Source organism: Oenanthe melanoleuca, chromosome 1A, assembly GCF_029582105.1.
Source record: "Oenanthe melanoleuca isolate GR-GAL-2019-014 chromosome 1A, OMel1.0, whole genome shotgun sequence".
NCBI classification, from domain to species: domain Eukaryota; kingdom Metazoa; phylum Chordata; class Aves; order Passeriformes; family Muscicapidae; genus Oenanthe; species Oenanthe melanoleuca.
This window is the reverse complement of record NC_079334.1, coordinates 56,298,036-56,312,632: the sequence shown is the minus strand read 5'-3', so window position 1 is coordinate 56,312,632 and position 14,597 is coordinate 56,298,036. Positions and strand designations below refer to the sequence as shown.

General features: G+C 39.6%; 2 protein-coding genes across 7 annotated transcripts in view; one reads left to right on the top strand and one right to left on the bottom strand.

Annotated features, from left to right (window-relative positions):
* COG5 (component of oligomeric golgi complex 5) overlaps positions 1–389 on the bottom strand; it is a 177,519-nt gene extending 177,130 nt beyond the window's left edge. Inside the window, exon 1 of the mRNA XM_056482133.1 lies at positions 261–389. Within this exon, the coding sequence (XP_056338108.1) occupies positions 261–315 (55 nt within the window). The 5' untranslated portion in view covers positions 316–389. The remainder of the gene's footprint in view (positions 1–260) is intronic.
* DUS4L (dihydrouridine synthase 4 like) lies at positions 335–11,662 on the top strand. Of its 6 annotated transcripts, none has more exons than XM_056482147.1 (7): positions 335–411; positions 1,223–1,357; positions 2,177–2,298; positions 5,716–5,833; positions 7,263–7,385; positions 8,661–8,887; positions 10,329–11,662. In XM_056482147.1, the coding sequence occupies exons 2-7, from the start codon at positions 1,248–1,250 to the stop codon at positions 10,577–10,579; spliced, it is 951 nt and encodes a 316-aa protein (XP_056338122.1). In that variant the 5' UTR covers positions 335–411; positions 1,223–1,247; the 3' UTR covers positions 10,580–11,662. The 6 variants fall into 6 exon arrangements, with proteins under 6 accessions (XP_056338122.1, XP_056338123.1, XP_056338124.1 ...); XM_056482148.1 differs by having other exon boundaries at positions 336–408; XM_056482146.1 differs by having other exon boundaries at positions 401–510.
* Positions 11,663–14,597: the final 2,935 nt, after the last annotated feature.

The window sequence follows — 14,597 nt, the reverse complement described above, 5'->3', positions numbered from 1 at the left end:
CGCCTCTCTTTTCAGTGCGGTTTTTTTCTCTTTGGGAGCAAGCGAGCCCAGCGCACACTCCGCACACCGCAGCGCCGCGCTCCCTCGCTCCTCCGCCCGAACTTCCCGGGACTCGCCGCCGCCGCGGGGCTCCCCCGCCCGCCCGGCCCAACGCCGCCCTCACAGGGGACCCTCCGGGCCGCCACGGACGGGCCCCGGCGCGGTCGTGCCGGCGGGGGCTGTGCCCGGCGCTGCCCCCCGAGCCCGCCGCCGCTCCTCACCGTCCGCCCGCAGCTCGGCGAGCGCCGGGGCGGGGGCGGCCCCCGCCTCCTCCATGCTGGCGGTGCCGGAGCCCGCGCGTCACTCCCGGACGCGGCGCGCAAAGATGATGGCGAAGGCGCGCGACGGAGGGGGCGGCGACGGCGGCACGTGGTGAGCGGGGCCGCCGGGAGCGAGCGCGGGATGGGCCGGGCCGGGGAGAGCTGTGCCGGGATGGGGAAGCTGTACTGGGATGGGCTGTGCCGTGAGGGGGTAACTGTGCCGGGATGGGCTGTGCCGGGGGAGCCGCGCCGGGATGGGCTGTGCCGGGATGCGCCGTGCGGGGATCACTGTGCCAGGATGGGCTGTGCCGGGGGAGCCGCACCGGGATGGGCTGTGCCGGGATGGGCCGTGCCGTGCGGGGATCACTGTGCCAGGATGGGCTGTGCCGAGGGAGCCGCACCGGGATGGGCTGTGCCGGGATGGGCCGTGCCGTGCGGGGATCACTGTGCCAGGATGGGCTGTGCCGGGGGAGCCGCACTGGGATGGGCTGTGCCGGGATGGGCCGTGCAGGGATCACTGTGCCAGGATGGGCTGTGCCGGGGGAGCCGCACCGGGATGGGCTGTGCCGGGGGAGCCGCACCGGGATGGGCTGTGCCCGGATGGGCCGTGCGGGGATCACTGTGCCAGGATGGGCTGTGCCGGGGGAGCCGCACCGGGATGGGCTGTGCCCGGATGGGCCGTGCGGGGATCACTGTGCCAGGATGGGCTGTGCCGTGTGGGACCATGCGAGGGTAACCGTGCCGGGATGGCCATGCTGTGAGGGGCCGTGCCGGGAGGGCTGTCCCCGGCCCCCTGCGGGAGAGCAGCTCCTGCCCGCACGCTTCACCGGAACGCAAGTGCTGCGGAAAGTGTGGTGCTCTACAGCATGGCCTGTGTGAAGTAGCTGAAAGACAAACGTTTCGGACGCTGTTTGTTTTTCCAGATGCTGAAAAGACTGTTAATTATACATGATTGGTGACATCAGAGAAACTGGAGAATGCCAGCTAAAAGATCCCATGGATTTGTTTCGTTCTGGGCAAGTTGTAAAAATATGTGCCCCTATGGTCCGCTATTCAAAGTAAGTAACTGTGATGTCAGCTGTTTTCGGTGTATTTTCTTGGTTTAGAAACTTGTTTCTCAAATTTATCTTGACTAAAAACTACCTTCTTCTCTTTTATTTGAGACAGAGGTAGATGTGGTTCATGTTTTATTTTACGTATTTTGATCACAGATCTACACAAAAAATACTCAAACATCCCCACAATACCACATGTTAGAACAGCATTTTAGGATGGCTAATCAGAAAAATACCTTAACTATTGTTATAAGTACATACTATATTATTGGCTTTTCACAAATATTAAAATGAATACTATATGTATAATGTTAAAAAACTTTGCTGTATGAATATAGTTTATTTTAGTTCTGCTATTAACAAAACTTAGAAATAGTAGTGTGACAAATATATATTTTTTCTTGGACTATAACATGGTAATGTAAAAAGCTTTTGTTCATGTAACTAGCTCATAGAATGGTAAAAAAAGATAACCAGGAAATTCTTCGTTTTCTTGGATTATCAGTGATACACCAGAAACCCAGGGAAAGAATTTATTGATCTTCAGTTATCAGGGAGTACAGACATGTTGATTTACAGGTTGGGGGGGGGGATGATTCTGAATAATGCATGAAAGTCTATGAATATGCAACATATTGATGCATTTAAAGAAGTGTTTTCTGAGTGAGTGTATGCTCTTGGCTAAAGGCTAAGCACCTGGCCATATAACCTTTTGCTTTATTGTTTGTCTCTTACTGTCTTTTATTAAAGCTTTTTAAATTTACCAGGAAAGTGTACCTTGTTTTCATAACTATTTACCTCTTAATCTTCATGTGTCTGCAGGCTGGCTTTCAGAACCTTGGTTAGGAAGTACAGTTGCGATTTGTGTTACACACCAATGATAGTGGCAGCTGATTTTGTGAGATCTGCAAAAGCCAGAGACAGCGAATTCACAACAAACAAAGGTATTATTTTAATAAACCATTGCCTCGTCAGAATGTTTTATGTGGTCATAAGCTAAACTGAATGAAGTCAGTCACATGACTTGACATCTGTTAACAAATTGGTACCCTGTATGATTACACAACCACATAAATATTCTAAGTGAGAGTAAGCACAGTCCAGTGGGTCAAAAGACATAGTGGAAAACCTTGTCTCCACCTGAAATCAAGGCCTCCAAAGTGATTTAATCTAGGGGTTTACCACACATAGCTGCTCACTCATTCTCCCAGCAGCACAGGGAGAGAATAGGAAGAGCAAATGCAAGAAAAATTAATTTGTCAAAATAAAGGCAGCTTAATATGTAAAGGAGATGAAAAGAAAGAAACGAGTTATGCAAAGGCAATCACTTCCTACTAGCAGACTAATGCCCAGCCACTCTCCAAGCAGTAGCCACTCTGGAACAAAATTCCATGTCCCAACCCACTTTTTTACTTTCCCTATGATTCCAGTTTCCTTGCTAAGCTTGATATTAGACAGTATGGAATACGCCTTCTTCCTATTCGGGTCAGCTATCATAGCTTTGTCCACTACAAACTTCTTGCCCATCTGTCTGTTTGTTGGGGGCAGGGGAAAGCAAAGTGAAAAAAACAGGAGGTTTTGACACTGTGCATGTACTTTGCAACAACAGCCAAAACAACCGTGAATTATCAACACTAGTTTTATCACAAAATCCAAATGCAGCACCACACGGGCTACTATAAATGAATTTCAAATAAATTTGACAAGTAACTCAATCACAGCTAGACCAGGTACAAGACGACAGTGAGATTCTGTTTCTAGCAGTTGTTTCATGTGTGTTTCAGAGACAAACATTTAACTCATTGCCAGGAAAAGTTTTCTAGTCTCTAGCGAAAATAATAGTGTTACTAAAGGTGAAAAAAGTAATAGACCAGCTATTGATACACTGGAGTTAAGGACTGGCAAAAGAAGGGTTTCATATTAGCCAGAGTGGAAAGTGAAAGGGGCTGTTGGTGGATGACTCGAGATATGAGTGCAAGAAACCGCAAAAGAGACTGGGAAGTTTAAGCATGACTGGGGTTGAGGGGGAGAAGCAAGGCTTCAGGCATGGCTCAGAAACATAACCAGAACACCTATAAAAAGAAGAAGTATGAGGACTTGTACAGTGTCATGGCTGCAAAGAGATCTGAAGTATGTGGGAAGAGGTGACAAGAACGATACAGATCTGTTGGCATGAAGTGGCTGCAGCAGAACTGTGTGACAAGGAATGAATGAGCATAGGCTGCAACTGGAGGAATGAAAAGCACCACTAATGTGCAACTAAGATCAGCATGTAGGGTCTATAAAGTGGGATGATTTATCTATTCAGGCCATGGAATCTATGGTTTCATAAGTGCATATGTAATAGGGAAAGTGTATTTCACTGTTTTAGCATTGACTATGTACTATGGTGCATTATTCAAATAGTACAGAGCAATTACAGAAAAAATTCACATTGGAAAGCACAGGTAGACTCTCTTATGAAGTGGAATGCAACTTCAAAAAAACCATGAATAACTCATTGTATGTAAAAATAAATGAGTAAGACCGTAACTGACTCAAATATATATGGCTCAGAGCTCCACAGTTACAATTTACAGTAACTAGAAGTGGGAATTCAGACAAATATAGGTGTCCTACACAGTTTCTGGCTTAACATATACTTTCTGACTGAAACTGGTCAGTTGCTAATCTATTTTGCCCTCCTTGAATTTACTTACACTTCTGATCTACGCAAAGTGTGTTGACATTGAAGTTCTGCAGGTCAGATATGGATTATATTCTGGAGGGTGCTGGGACAGGAAAAGAGGAGATGAAACGCTTTAGTGTTGTAAACAACATCTTTTCCCTACTCAGTTCTTTTATGCTGTCCTTAATTTTTTTACAGGCCTGTAAAACATTCTGCCTCATGCTTTGACCAGATTATAGTATTTACATTTTTAGCATTTATGCTTTTTGTGTGGTTTTATGTTTAATTTGCTGGCTGTTTGGGGATTTTGTCTTCTAATTAGTGGAGTAGGTTTGCAATTTATGTTTTACATCTTCTTCTGCATTAATGTTTCTTTGTTTTTTATTTCTTACAGGTAGGTGTTCTTTGTGGTTGCTGCTAAAAAAATATATGTGGCTAGACTCAGTATTTTTGTTAATGCTCAACAAAGAGAAATTAGACATGTGGGCTTATTCTAAAATATTATCTGTAGCAATGTAAATCTCTTCAGCTGGAGCACTGTATTAAAGGGACACTTTTGAAAATATACATGCAATTTTTTTTTGTTTGCTGGAATTTTAGGTAACTCCTAGAAGTGTCTCAGCTGGATTGAGAGGGTACTGGTGGCCTTTCTTACTTAATCTCCACTGTTTCAATAACTACTTATTTTCCTCTAAAACAGAAAAATGTTCAGAAAGCACTTGTGGTCTCTTCAGTACCAGCAGTGCACTTGTTTTGTGCATTGGTTGGATCATCTCTTTCCATCAGTGCTCAAATATCACGCTGCTTCTTCTTAACTACAGCAATTGTTTATATGGAAAGTGAGTGCTAAGACTGCTTGAGATATTTGAGATGCCTTTAATGTAATGCAGTAGCTGTAAAAGAGGAGAGCATGTTCCAAATGACCATCTGGCTCTCTGCAGGGGCTTAGTAAATCACAAGTAGCTCAGTGGACCCAAGCTGAGGAGCACTGGCACTTCAGTTTCTCACTTGAGACAAAGCTGCTAGACCTGCTTCTGCACACGTGTGCTCATTCCAACTCTGTGTGTCACGTTGTGGATAAAAAACAGCCATGTTGGCACAGAAAAAGGAAATGATGGGCTGGGATGAGGAAGGGCAAAGCTTGTGGGTTTTTTAGTTCCTTCCTGAAGGGTTGATTCTGTAGGCAGGTTTCCCACCCGGCAAGACAGACAGCCATGTCAGCACAGCAAAGGGGAAGCTTGCAGATGAGAAGGGGAGGGTTAGGAGGGGAAGCATGAAGACTGCTGAAAATTAGAGAATGCTTAGTTTCATAGATGGTCTTTGTGGAAGGTTAGCAGCTGACCAGTTTCAGTCAGAAAGCATATGTTAAGCCAGAAACTGTGTAGGACACCTATATTTGTCTGAATTCCCACTTCTAACAGACACAGACATCATTTAGTAAGTAATCCCTGGCCAGCTACCTGGGTTTATTTGCAATTGAGGGCTTCCAGAATCACAAAATAGATGAGCTTGGAAGGACCTCTTATGGTCATGTTATCCAGCCACCCTGCTCATGTAGGGTCACCTGTACCTGGTTGACAGGACCGTGGTCAGACAGGTGTATAATATACAAAAAAAACATTCAGAATTTAGAACTCATTCTTTTTATTTTCTGGGAATTTTTAAATCTCTAAATATCTTTTCATTGGCATAGGTGATCACCCACTGATTGTTCAGTTTGCTGCTAAAGAAGCACAGGTTTTGTGTGATGCTGCCCGTATTGTCTGTCCTTTTGCAGATGGAATAGACCTAAACTGTGGCTGTCCTCAGAGGTAAAGTTTTGAAAAAGCTGGGTAAATATGATTAAATAATTAAGAGACAAAAGAATGCTGGTCTTCCTTTTCATCATGATTTCTATCTTGACCTAAAAATAGATTTCAGGAGAGTAAGACCTTTTTAAGCTGTCATAAACCTGTCTATGTGGTAAGGGACTGTTCTGAGTGCACACAGGTGCCTGTCACCATGGTGGAACTGGGAAAACTATGTATTTCCCAACTTGCCTTTTTTTCATTTCTGAGATACTGAGTGTTGGCTCAGAAGTGTCCATCCCTTCTCAACAACTGTTAAATGTGAACTACCAGAAACAGTTTGCTGTAAATTTGCAGAGTGTTTTGAATCATGATGTAGCAATTTCCAGAATACTGAGGCAAGTCTATGATGTCTCAAACTTCTGCAAGTGAAGGATAGTCTATAAAATAAAATTATACAGATAAAGTACTGAAAATAATTTTTTCCATCTTTTATTAAATTTTTAAGTATAGTGAATTAGTGATGTACTTCTCACTTAAATTGATAAAGATTTTGTCTTGACAGTGAAACAGAGTAGTAAGATTCTCCCTAACTGGTTCAGTTGAGAACCATTTCTTTCTTACATGTTTGTCAGGCAGTCTTTTTCCTAAATGAAGAGCTGAAAAATGTAGGAAAGTAAAAGATATTATTACAGTACAAATACTTAATTTCTCTATTCTAATTAGGTTTTCTTGACTTAAAACTATAGTATTTGAGAAAACTCTTTTCTGGAGACATCCAAAGCTTCTGCATGCAAGCATTGGGGGTTTTTTTAAGCTAACTAGAGTTAACTATGTCAAATTGTCTGTTCCTTTTATGCTTGTAAAAATGTAAAAATACATGCTTACATTTGAATCCTTTGTTTCTTATGCATATTAGTTTCAAAATTACAAAAGTTTCTGCACTTTATGTACCTTTGTAAGAAAAATTATTTTTAAAACTTCTGCTGTTAAATGGAAGCAAAGGTTATTTTTTGCCAGTCAAAATAGTGAGACCAGATTATCAATAAAATAATATCCTCACTTGCATTTCAGAAAATGCATCTTTTCAATCCGAAGTTGTCATCTGTTTAAAAGAAATCCATGAAAAGGGGAAACATCAAATAATTTATTTTATGCATGCACTATAGATTAAACTTTAATTTCTCTTCCTTAAGAGTGCATTCTCTGTGGACAGAAAAGTTAACTTAAAGAGATTAGTAACTTGTCCAAAGTTCTTGTAGCACCATGGAGACCGAACCAAGATCTCAAAGCTGTACCAAACTGCAAACAAATAATTGATCTACAGCCAGTAGTATCTCTGTTTACTTAACTACACGTTCTGAAGGTCATAAGGAAAGAAACTGATGTATGTGACTGATATTGATCTGCATTTCTTCAAATGTAGAATATGGATGTTCTTTTTCTTTTAAAGATGGGCGATTTCAGAAGGTTATGGTGCTTGCTTAATAAATAAACCTGAGCTTGTTAAAGATATGGTGAGACATGTACGGAGTCAGATTGACAATCCTAAATTTTCAGTATCCATTAAAATAAGGTATGTCAAACTTAAGTGCTGTTTGTGGTGCATGGAAGAATCCTTTTTTTTTTCCTTAAAGTATTTAGTGTAATAGTAATAATATTTGTAATTACACATTATAGTAATTTCCTTACATGTGAAGACTGCTGAGATTTTTTTGACTCGGATATCTGGGGCAAGTAATACAAAACTTAGAACCAGCACAACCTTTGACTACTTGCCTAGATAACATATTGTAAGCTAGAGTTCTCTTGCAATCCAAACAACATGAAAGTACAAGTAAAAAGATTAAGGCTTGTATAAAAGAAAAGCAATGCATAGTCTATATCATCACAAGGATTTGCTTTGTGAGCTATTAGAGAGCAGAGCCACAGTTGCAGTTGGGTATAAAGGGATGGGTAACAAAACTGGGAGCTGTTCCCACAGCTGCTGTAAGGAATACATTCTGCTTCCCTACATCAGCTTCTAAACTTCTGTAGACTTGTTTTGCATTGCTTTGTGTGCAGCCCAGAGAAGAGAATGCTCCAGCGAGACCTTACAGCAGCCTTCCAGTATGTAAAGGGTGTCCACAAGAAAGGTGGAGAGAGACTTTGTACTAGGGCATGAGTGACAGGACAAGGGGGAATGGCTTCAAACTGAAAGAGCACAGGTTTAGATTAGATGTTAGGAAGAAATTGTTTACTGTGGAGGTGGTAAAGCTCTGGAGCAGGTTGCCCAGAGCTGTGGATGCCCATCCTTGGAAGGTTGTAAGGCCTGGTTAGATGAGCTCTGAGTAGCCTGATCCAGGGGAAGGTCCCCATAGCAGGGGAAATGGAGCTGGGTGGTCTTTAAGGTTGCTTCCACCCCAAACCATTCTATGGTTCTATGACCATTCTGGATCCATTATTTAACCATATATCCTATGTGGCTTTTCCTATTTATCATTTAAGTTTCAACTCAATTTCCAATCCTTCTGGAAAAGGGAACTACTATAAATTGGATTTTTTTCCCCACAAAATATGCAAAATCATGGCGTTGATTTTAGATTTCTTGGGTACCCTTGCTCAATCTCTATAAAATTTACCATGCATATTACAGAGATGTGATATAATTGGGAAATGTTAAAATACCAGTTTCCATACACTAAACTCATATATCTTGAAAAAAACAAAAATCAAACACTGTTTTCTAACAGTAATATTGTCTTTATACTGTTATTTGTGGAAATCTGTGATAATTCCTCCTTATGGAGGAGTGCTTTTTATATAAGCCAGGAAACTTACTACCTACTGCTTTCATTCCTTGCAATTTTAGGATCCATGAGGACTTAAAAAGAACAGTTGATTTTTGTCAGAAAGCTGAAGCAGCCGGAGTTTCGTGGATTACAGTACATGGGAGAAGTATAGAAGAAAGGCATCAACCTGTACATTATGATGCAATTAAAATTATTAAACAAAGCATGTCTATACCTGTTGTGGCTAATGGAGACATTAAAACTTTAAAAGATGCTGAAAATGTTCATCACTTGACAGAAGCAGATGGTAAGATTAAACATACTGTATTTTCTAAGTAAACTTACCAGATTTCAATGTATTTGTTTTGGATATAAGTAGGACATGATTTGAGTGCTTTCTCTCCTTGAGGAGACAAATGAAAGAGGATATTTTAGATGCCTTAAAAAACCCATAAGCAGAATCACTGGTAATCATCAGAACACTAGAGCGCTGCTATTCAAAGCCACAAATAATTATTTCCGAGGCAACTTACAAAAGCTCTGTGATTAATTATGCTATCTCATCACTCATTAGTAGAGTTCAGGGGGACCTTCAGACATTCTGTCTCTTTATGGAGCTGATCATCTTCTAAAGAACGGTAAACTTCCACTCTACTTCCTGCACATGGGAGCAGGTTTCTTACAGTAATAACACAGTGGAAAAGGGATATGTTGTTAAGCCAGATGGTAACTTCAAGGACACAGTGAGGCATTGCACTTTCATTTCAGTCAAAAAATATGGGGATTTTTTTGCAGTTATTTAGTCACAATAGATTCCTGCAACTGTCTGTGGTTTCAAGACAGTATGGAAATTTGAAAATATTATCTGGAAAGGTATTCTACAGATTTTGTGTCTTTCAGCTAGAGAAAAATAGGAAGGAGAACAGTACCTGTGGCAGGTTTTTGCCGACTGTTGCTGTTTGATAGCAACAACAGAAATTGAACCGAACTGCCATGCTGCTTACAGTGACTTTCCCCTCAAATACAGAGTGGGAAGTAAATGCATAATAAAAAAAAATGTTCTCATAGTCCAGCTCACCTTCTTCAGTAGTACAAATATTAAGGATTTGGGTTTTTTCTGTCATTGACAATGACAAAATAAATTTTTCATTTTTGATCATCCTGTTTTTTAAGAAAAGACGAGTGATAGATCGTACGTTGATAGTGCAGGAAAAGAGAATCCCTTAATTACAGTAGAACTTGTATGGATATATATGATAGAATGGGATTAGAGTTGCAAATACACTACACACTTGTTCAGAAAGATTTACTGCAAATCAAGAGTCCTAAAATTTACTTAATTGAGCTGTGGAGCTCTTAGTGGAAGAAGGACAGTGAATAGACTGAGTTGCACAGAAAATTATTGGTCCTTTTGTGTCTTTCCATTGTAATTTTATGTTATAAGGGCAATAAATATGTGTAGCAAATAAAAAGAAAGTACTAATTAGTTGCAGTTTCAAAAGAAGAGAAGAAATCCGTCTGTGACCTGTGTTTAGTTTCAAAATTATTGGAATGTGTTGATAGGTCTTAGGTTTGCCTTTTTCAATGGATTTCTCTGATACAGCTGCAATACTCATCTCCATTGTTCTCCCATTACTATCTATAGGCTTTGGGTCGTTGTCCCTAGGGCTGCTGTACAAAATCTACAGGAAGATTAAGATAAAATTCAAACTAGAATGTAACTTACTGCTTTAATTTCCAATTTGAAGGTATAATGGTGGCTAGAGGACTCTTGGCAAATCCAGCTATGTTTGCAGGATATGAAGAGACACCTTTTCAGTGCATCCAGGACTGGGTTGACATTGCTCTTGAGCACGGAACTCCTTTTACATGTTTTCACCACCACTTAATGTACATGATGGAGCGCATAACTTCAAAACAAGAAAAAAAGGTTTTTAATGTTTTATCAAGTACCTCAGCAGTACTGGATTATCTGAATGGCCATTATGGTGTGTGGTAAATGAAAGTATGTTCTATTTTGCAATTGTTGATAAACTGTAAAAGTTTTGATTGGGTTTTTACTTTCTAGTCATATTTGTATATTGTATTTTCAGCACAGCAAAACATTATCATTTGGATGATACTTCATATTTTTATGTCCCCATTTTTTACTCTAGAGAATATTCAAGATTCTACAAATGTGGAATTCGATTTACAATGCACTACCACACAGAGGATTGATTATTGTAAAGCCACAGTAATTTAATTTTTCAATAGATAATTGCTTACAGCAATATGATTGCAAAACTAAGGCCTTTCTTTCATTAAACCTCCTAAAATCAAGACTACTTATAGATAATGACAGTAATTTCAGACCAAAAGAATACATAGAAATCAACTATAGAAGTTTCTGCTTTAGATAACATTAGATAACAAAAGCTTAAATCCCATCACACTATCATTTTTTAAATTTGATGTTTCTTGTGCAGCCTAAAACTTTGTAACTTACTTATAGCTTAGAAAAATTCGATACTTCTTACAGCAAAAGAAACACAGAATAGATAAACAATTATGGAAAGAAGGGAGAAGGAAAATGAACAGGGAAAGAAGAAAAAAGGAAAATTAAGAGATAGTTTAAGTACGAACTTAGCTGAATCTAAAAAACAAGACTTTTAAGTTCAATCTAATTAAATTCAGTTTTGTTTATCTACTGTAGAATAATTGTATACAAGATTAAACTATCATCTACCAAGCCATAACTTTTTAGGTCATAAAAAAGCTGACAGATTCTCTCAGTGGGGCTCCCTCAGTCCTTTCTGCCTACTGGCATGTTGCTTATCAAAGCATGACAGCCACTTGGCTTTGAATCATTATATAGGAGTGAAATAGTGAAAATTAGAACAAGATAATAACATCACACACCAGCTGCAAGGGAAATTTCACAAAACTTTACAGTACAATTATTTGTAATCAAATAATTTTTTTCTTTATAGGTTTACACAGAAATTTATACCAAAAATTGCCGAGTTTTCTGACTGTGATTGTTCTATGAATATCCATGTGAATAGTTCCAAATTTTGTAAATAAATTACTTGGTTTTGTATGCAGTTGCAATATTTTTTATTATACAGCAATCTGGAGGAGGGAAGGTTGCTTTTGATGCTACTCCAAGTCTTTTCATAGTTCAGTTTTCTTAAATTATCATAGTTTTTTAATGCAATACAATAAAATACTTGATCATTTTTTCATAATGAATGTGCCTGATTTAGGCATATAAACAAAAGTTTGAAAGGCATTACCCAAGTCATCAAGTCCAGTTCACTATTTAAGGCAGTAAAGTTACATAACTCTTCTGATATGATCACCTTTCCAATGTGCTAACAAATGGAAAACTACAGACACACTTTGCTCTCCTAGGCTAATTGAGACAACCTCTGCAACCATTTTTGGTGTGTCTCCATTCCTTCAGACCACTATTTTTTCACTCTTCTGGATTGTAATGTTTTCTTGGCATTAGTAGGGCATACTTCTGTATAGCATTCCAGGTAAATTCGCAGCAGTGTCTTCTGCAGTTAATACGATTTCTAATACTTCACCTTTTCTCAACTAATATTTATCATGTAAATGATGAGCTCCAAGTTTTAGAGCAAGATTTCTTTCTTCCCACTGCTTGACTACGTATTTTGTATTGCCAAATTTTCAGTATCAAGTTCATCCAATTATGTTGCAACATAGTTCTCAGTTCTGAAATGCCTCAGGCCTCCTCTGAAGTAAAACTATGCAACTGAATTGTAGGAGAAAAGGATTTGTGAAAGTATTAACTAAGCCCTTCATTGCCATTTTTTAAAGAGTTTTATGATTTGGCTAGCAATTACTGTATGTAGCAAACTGTCCCATTAGCCTCAAGAAGCAGAGAAAAAAAATTATTATATATAATCAAGACAAATTAAAAGCTTTATATTTTTCTGTAGTAGTGAGAAAATTGAATTTTAGAGGACTGGAAATACCTTGACCCATTTAGGAACTGAGTACTTTATGATTTTGAAGGCAGCAGTTGTTGTGCCTGTGTGAGATTAATCACAGAGATTTCTGCCTGAAGTGCAAGACCTAGGTTGCTGTTAATATTGGTAGTAATTATGGAATGCTTGATCTGGCCTTTTATGTATCATAAAAGTCAATGGAAGTTCATCATCCCTTTTCAAGGGTGAAATGAATCGTACACCTTCCATTCTGAATTTTGTATGCATCTGAACATTCTTCACTGTGTTTCCATACAAAGTTAGAGTCTTTAAGCCATAATTTGAACACCATACTGTTCCAATATACATAAATTGCTAAGGATAAGAGTTATTCAGCACCCAGTGCTGTTTTTAGAAGATGGTCGTATTTCTCATTATAAGACATTTGACTATGGAAAAATACTAATTTCCAGTTTAAAATCACTGGACATAGTCCTTCTGACTTCTAATGTCACCAGGTGTTTTCTAGTTTTTAAAAGTTGTAACATAAGGACAAAGGAAGTAACATAAGATACAAAGCTTTGTTTTGTATTTTAGGTTCTTTGCCTCCTGTAACTGATTTTGTTCTTTATGTTCACCCCCCCTGCACAACAATATCATATTCTCATAATACCTCTATGTTTTTGCAACTTTTATCCTGCTGCAACCCCAGGACCCTCACACAGCCTATACAATACAATTTTCTCTACTGCCTATTATTAAGTTACTTAGGTTTCTTGGGTTGATGGTTGGGCAAAAGCAGTGTGTGATAAGGCTGTCACAGAAGCCAAAATAGAACAGAGGAAGTTTAAACTTTCCTTTTGTTTCAGAAGAGAATTAGTTGATTTCACTCATCTAACCTGCTGTTTCTGCTTCTGAATACTTTGTCACCTCCCTGATGGAAGAGGAAGGAATTTCTTTTAACTGTAATGTTTGAAGGCTTGTGAAGTTTTTCCCCTAAAGCAGCCAGCCAGGACCAGCAGAGTGCACTCAACAGGAGAAGAGAGGTCTGACAGATATTTGCAGGAGACATCTCTTTTCTTCAGATCTCATTTTAGGTTGGTGGGGAACATGCATCAGCTGCAGAGGAAGGGCACAGCAGTCACACTCATTGTGAGTCTGTCTGAGATTTTCTGAAGCCTCTGAAGTGAAAAAGTGACTCCAAGTCTCTGGCATCAGGCACAAGTGAATACAGTCCTATCAGTATGAGGCTATGCTAGTGGGAGAGCAGCTTACAGTGCTAGAAAGAGGTGAGTAGGCAGCTCAGAAATGGAAACTGCTCTCTAATTAAAGTCAAGTCTTTATTCACATTTTAACAGCTTCAGTGTAGTGGCTGTAGGCCAATAGCTAAAATGTAATAACCAGAACATTCTAAGAGGCTGTGTTTTGTCTATAGTGCTGATTAAGTATCTTTATGAAAATGTGTTAGAAATACTACTTAAAACTGGGGCTATTTTTACTGTGTAGATTGGATTGAAATGACTCCTTGAATCTCTCTCCAATATTTGTTGTGCATAAACAATTATTTGGGATGTAACCTTTCTTCCAGACATTGCTTGGCAGCAACTAGGAAAATGTTGACACATTGGCTCCATCCCCAGGCTGCAGACCTGGGAAATTTTAAGTAAACAATTTCAGATTGTGAGGAGCTGCAAACAGCTCTGCTCAAAACTGCTTGTGCAAGAACTTCCCACTCCATGTCAGTTCCAGTGGATTAGAGTAACAAAACTACTGTTTACAGCATTTTATCTGTTTCATGTTGATGGAACTTAATTGGCAAAGAATTCCTCAAAGCAAGTAGTTGTGTCAAAAGAGTGCTGGTGATACCCAGGTAGACAAAGTAACTTCTTCCACTGACAGTACCTCAGGATCTGTTTGGATCAAAAGGAAAAAGTGATCAGAGGATGTCCTTATGCAGGGGCAGAAAAGGAGAGCTGCATGGAAATAATGTGCGTGGAGCCTTGGTATGCTGATAAACAGCTTGCGCAGGACAGTAGGATAGAACAGGGTTTTCTTGAAGAAATAATGTTTTATTTTATT

Excerpts from the sequence above, each read along its gene's own strand:
- DUS4L (XM_056482147.1), top strand. The coding sequence starts at position 1,248 with ATGATTGGTGACATCAGAGAAACTGGAGAATGCCAGCTAAAAGATCCC. Across the intron at positions 5,834-7,262 it reads AACTGTGGCTGTCCTCAGAG|ATGGGCGATTTCAGAAGGTT; the intron begins GTAAAGTTTTGA and ends TTTCTTTTAAAG. Across the intron at positions 7,386-8,660 it reads TCAGTATCCATTAAAATAAG|GATCCATGAGGACTTAAAAA; the intron begins GTATGTCAAACT and ends TTGCAATTTTAG.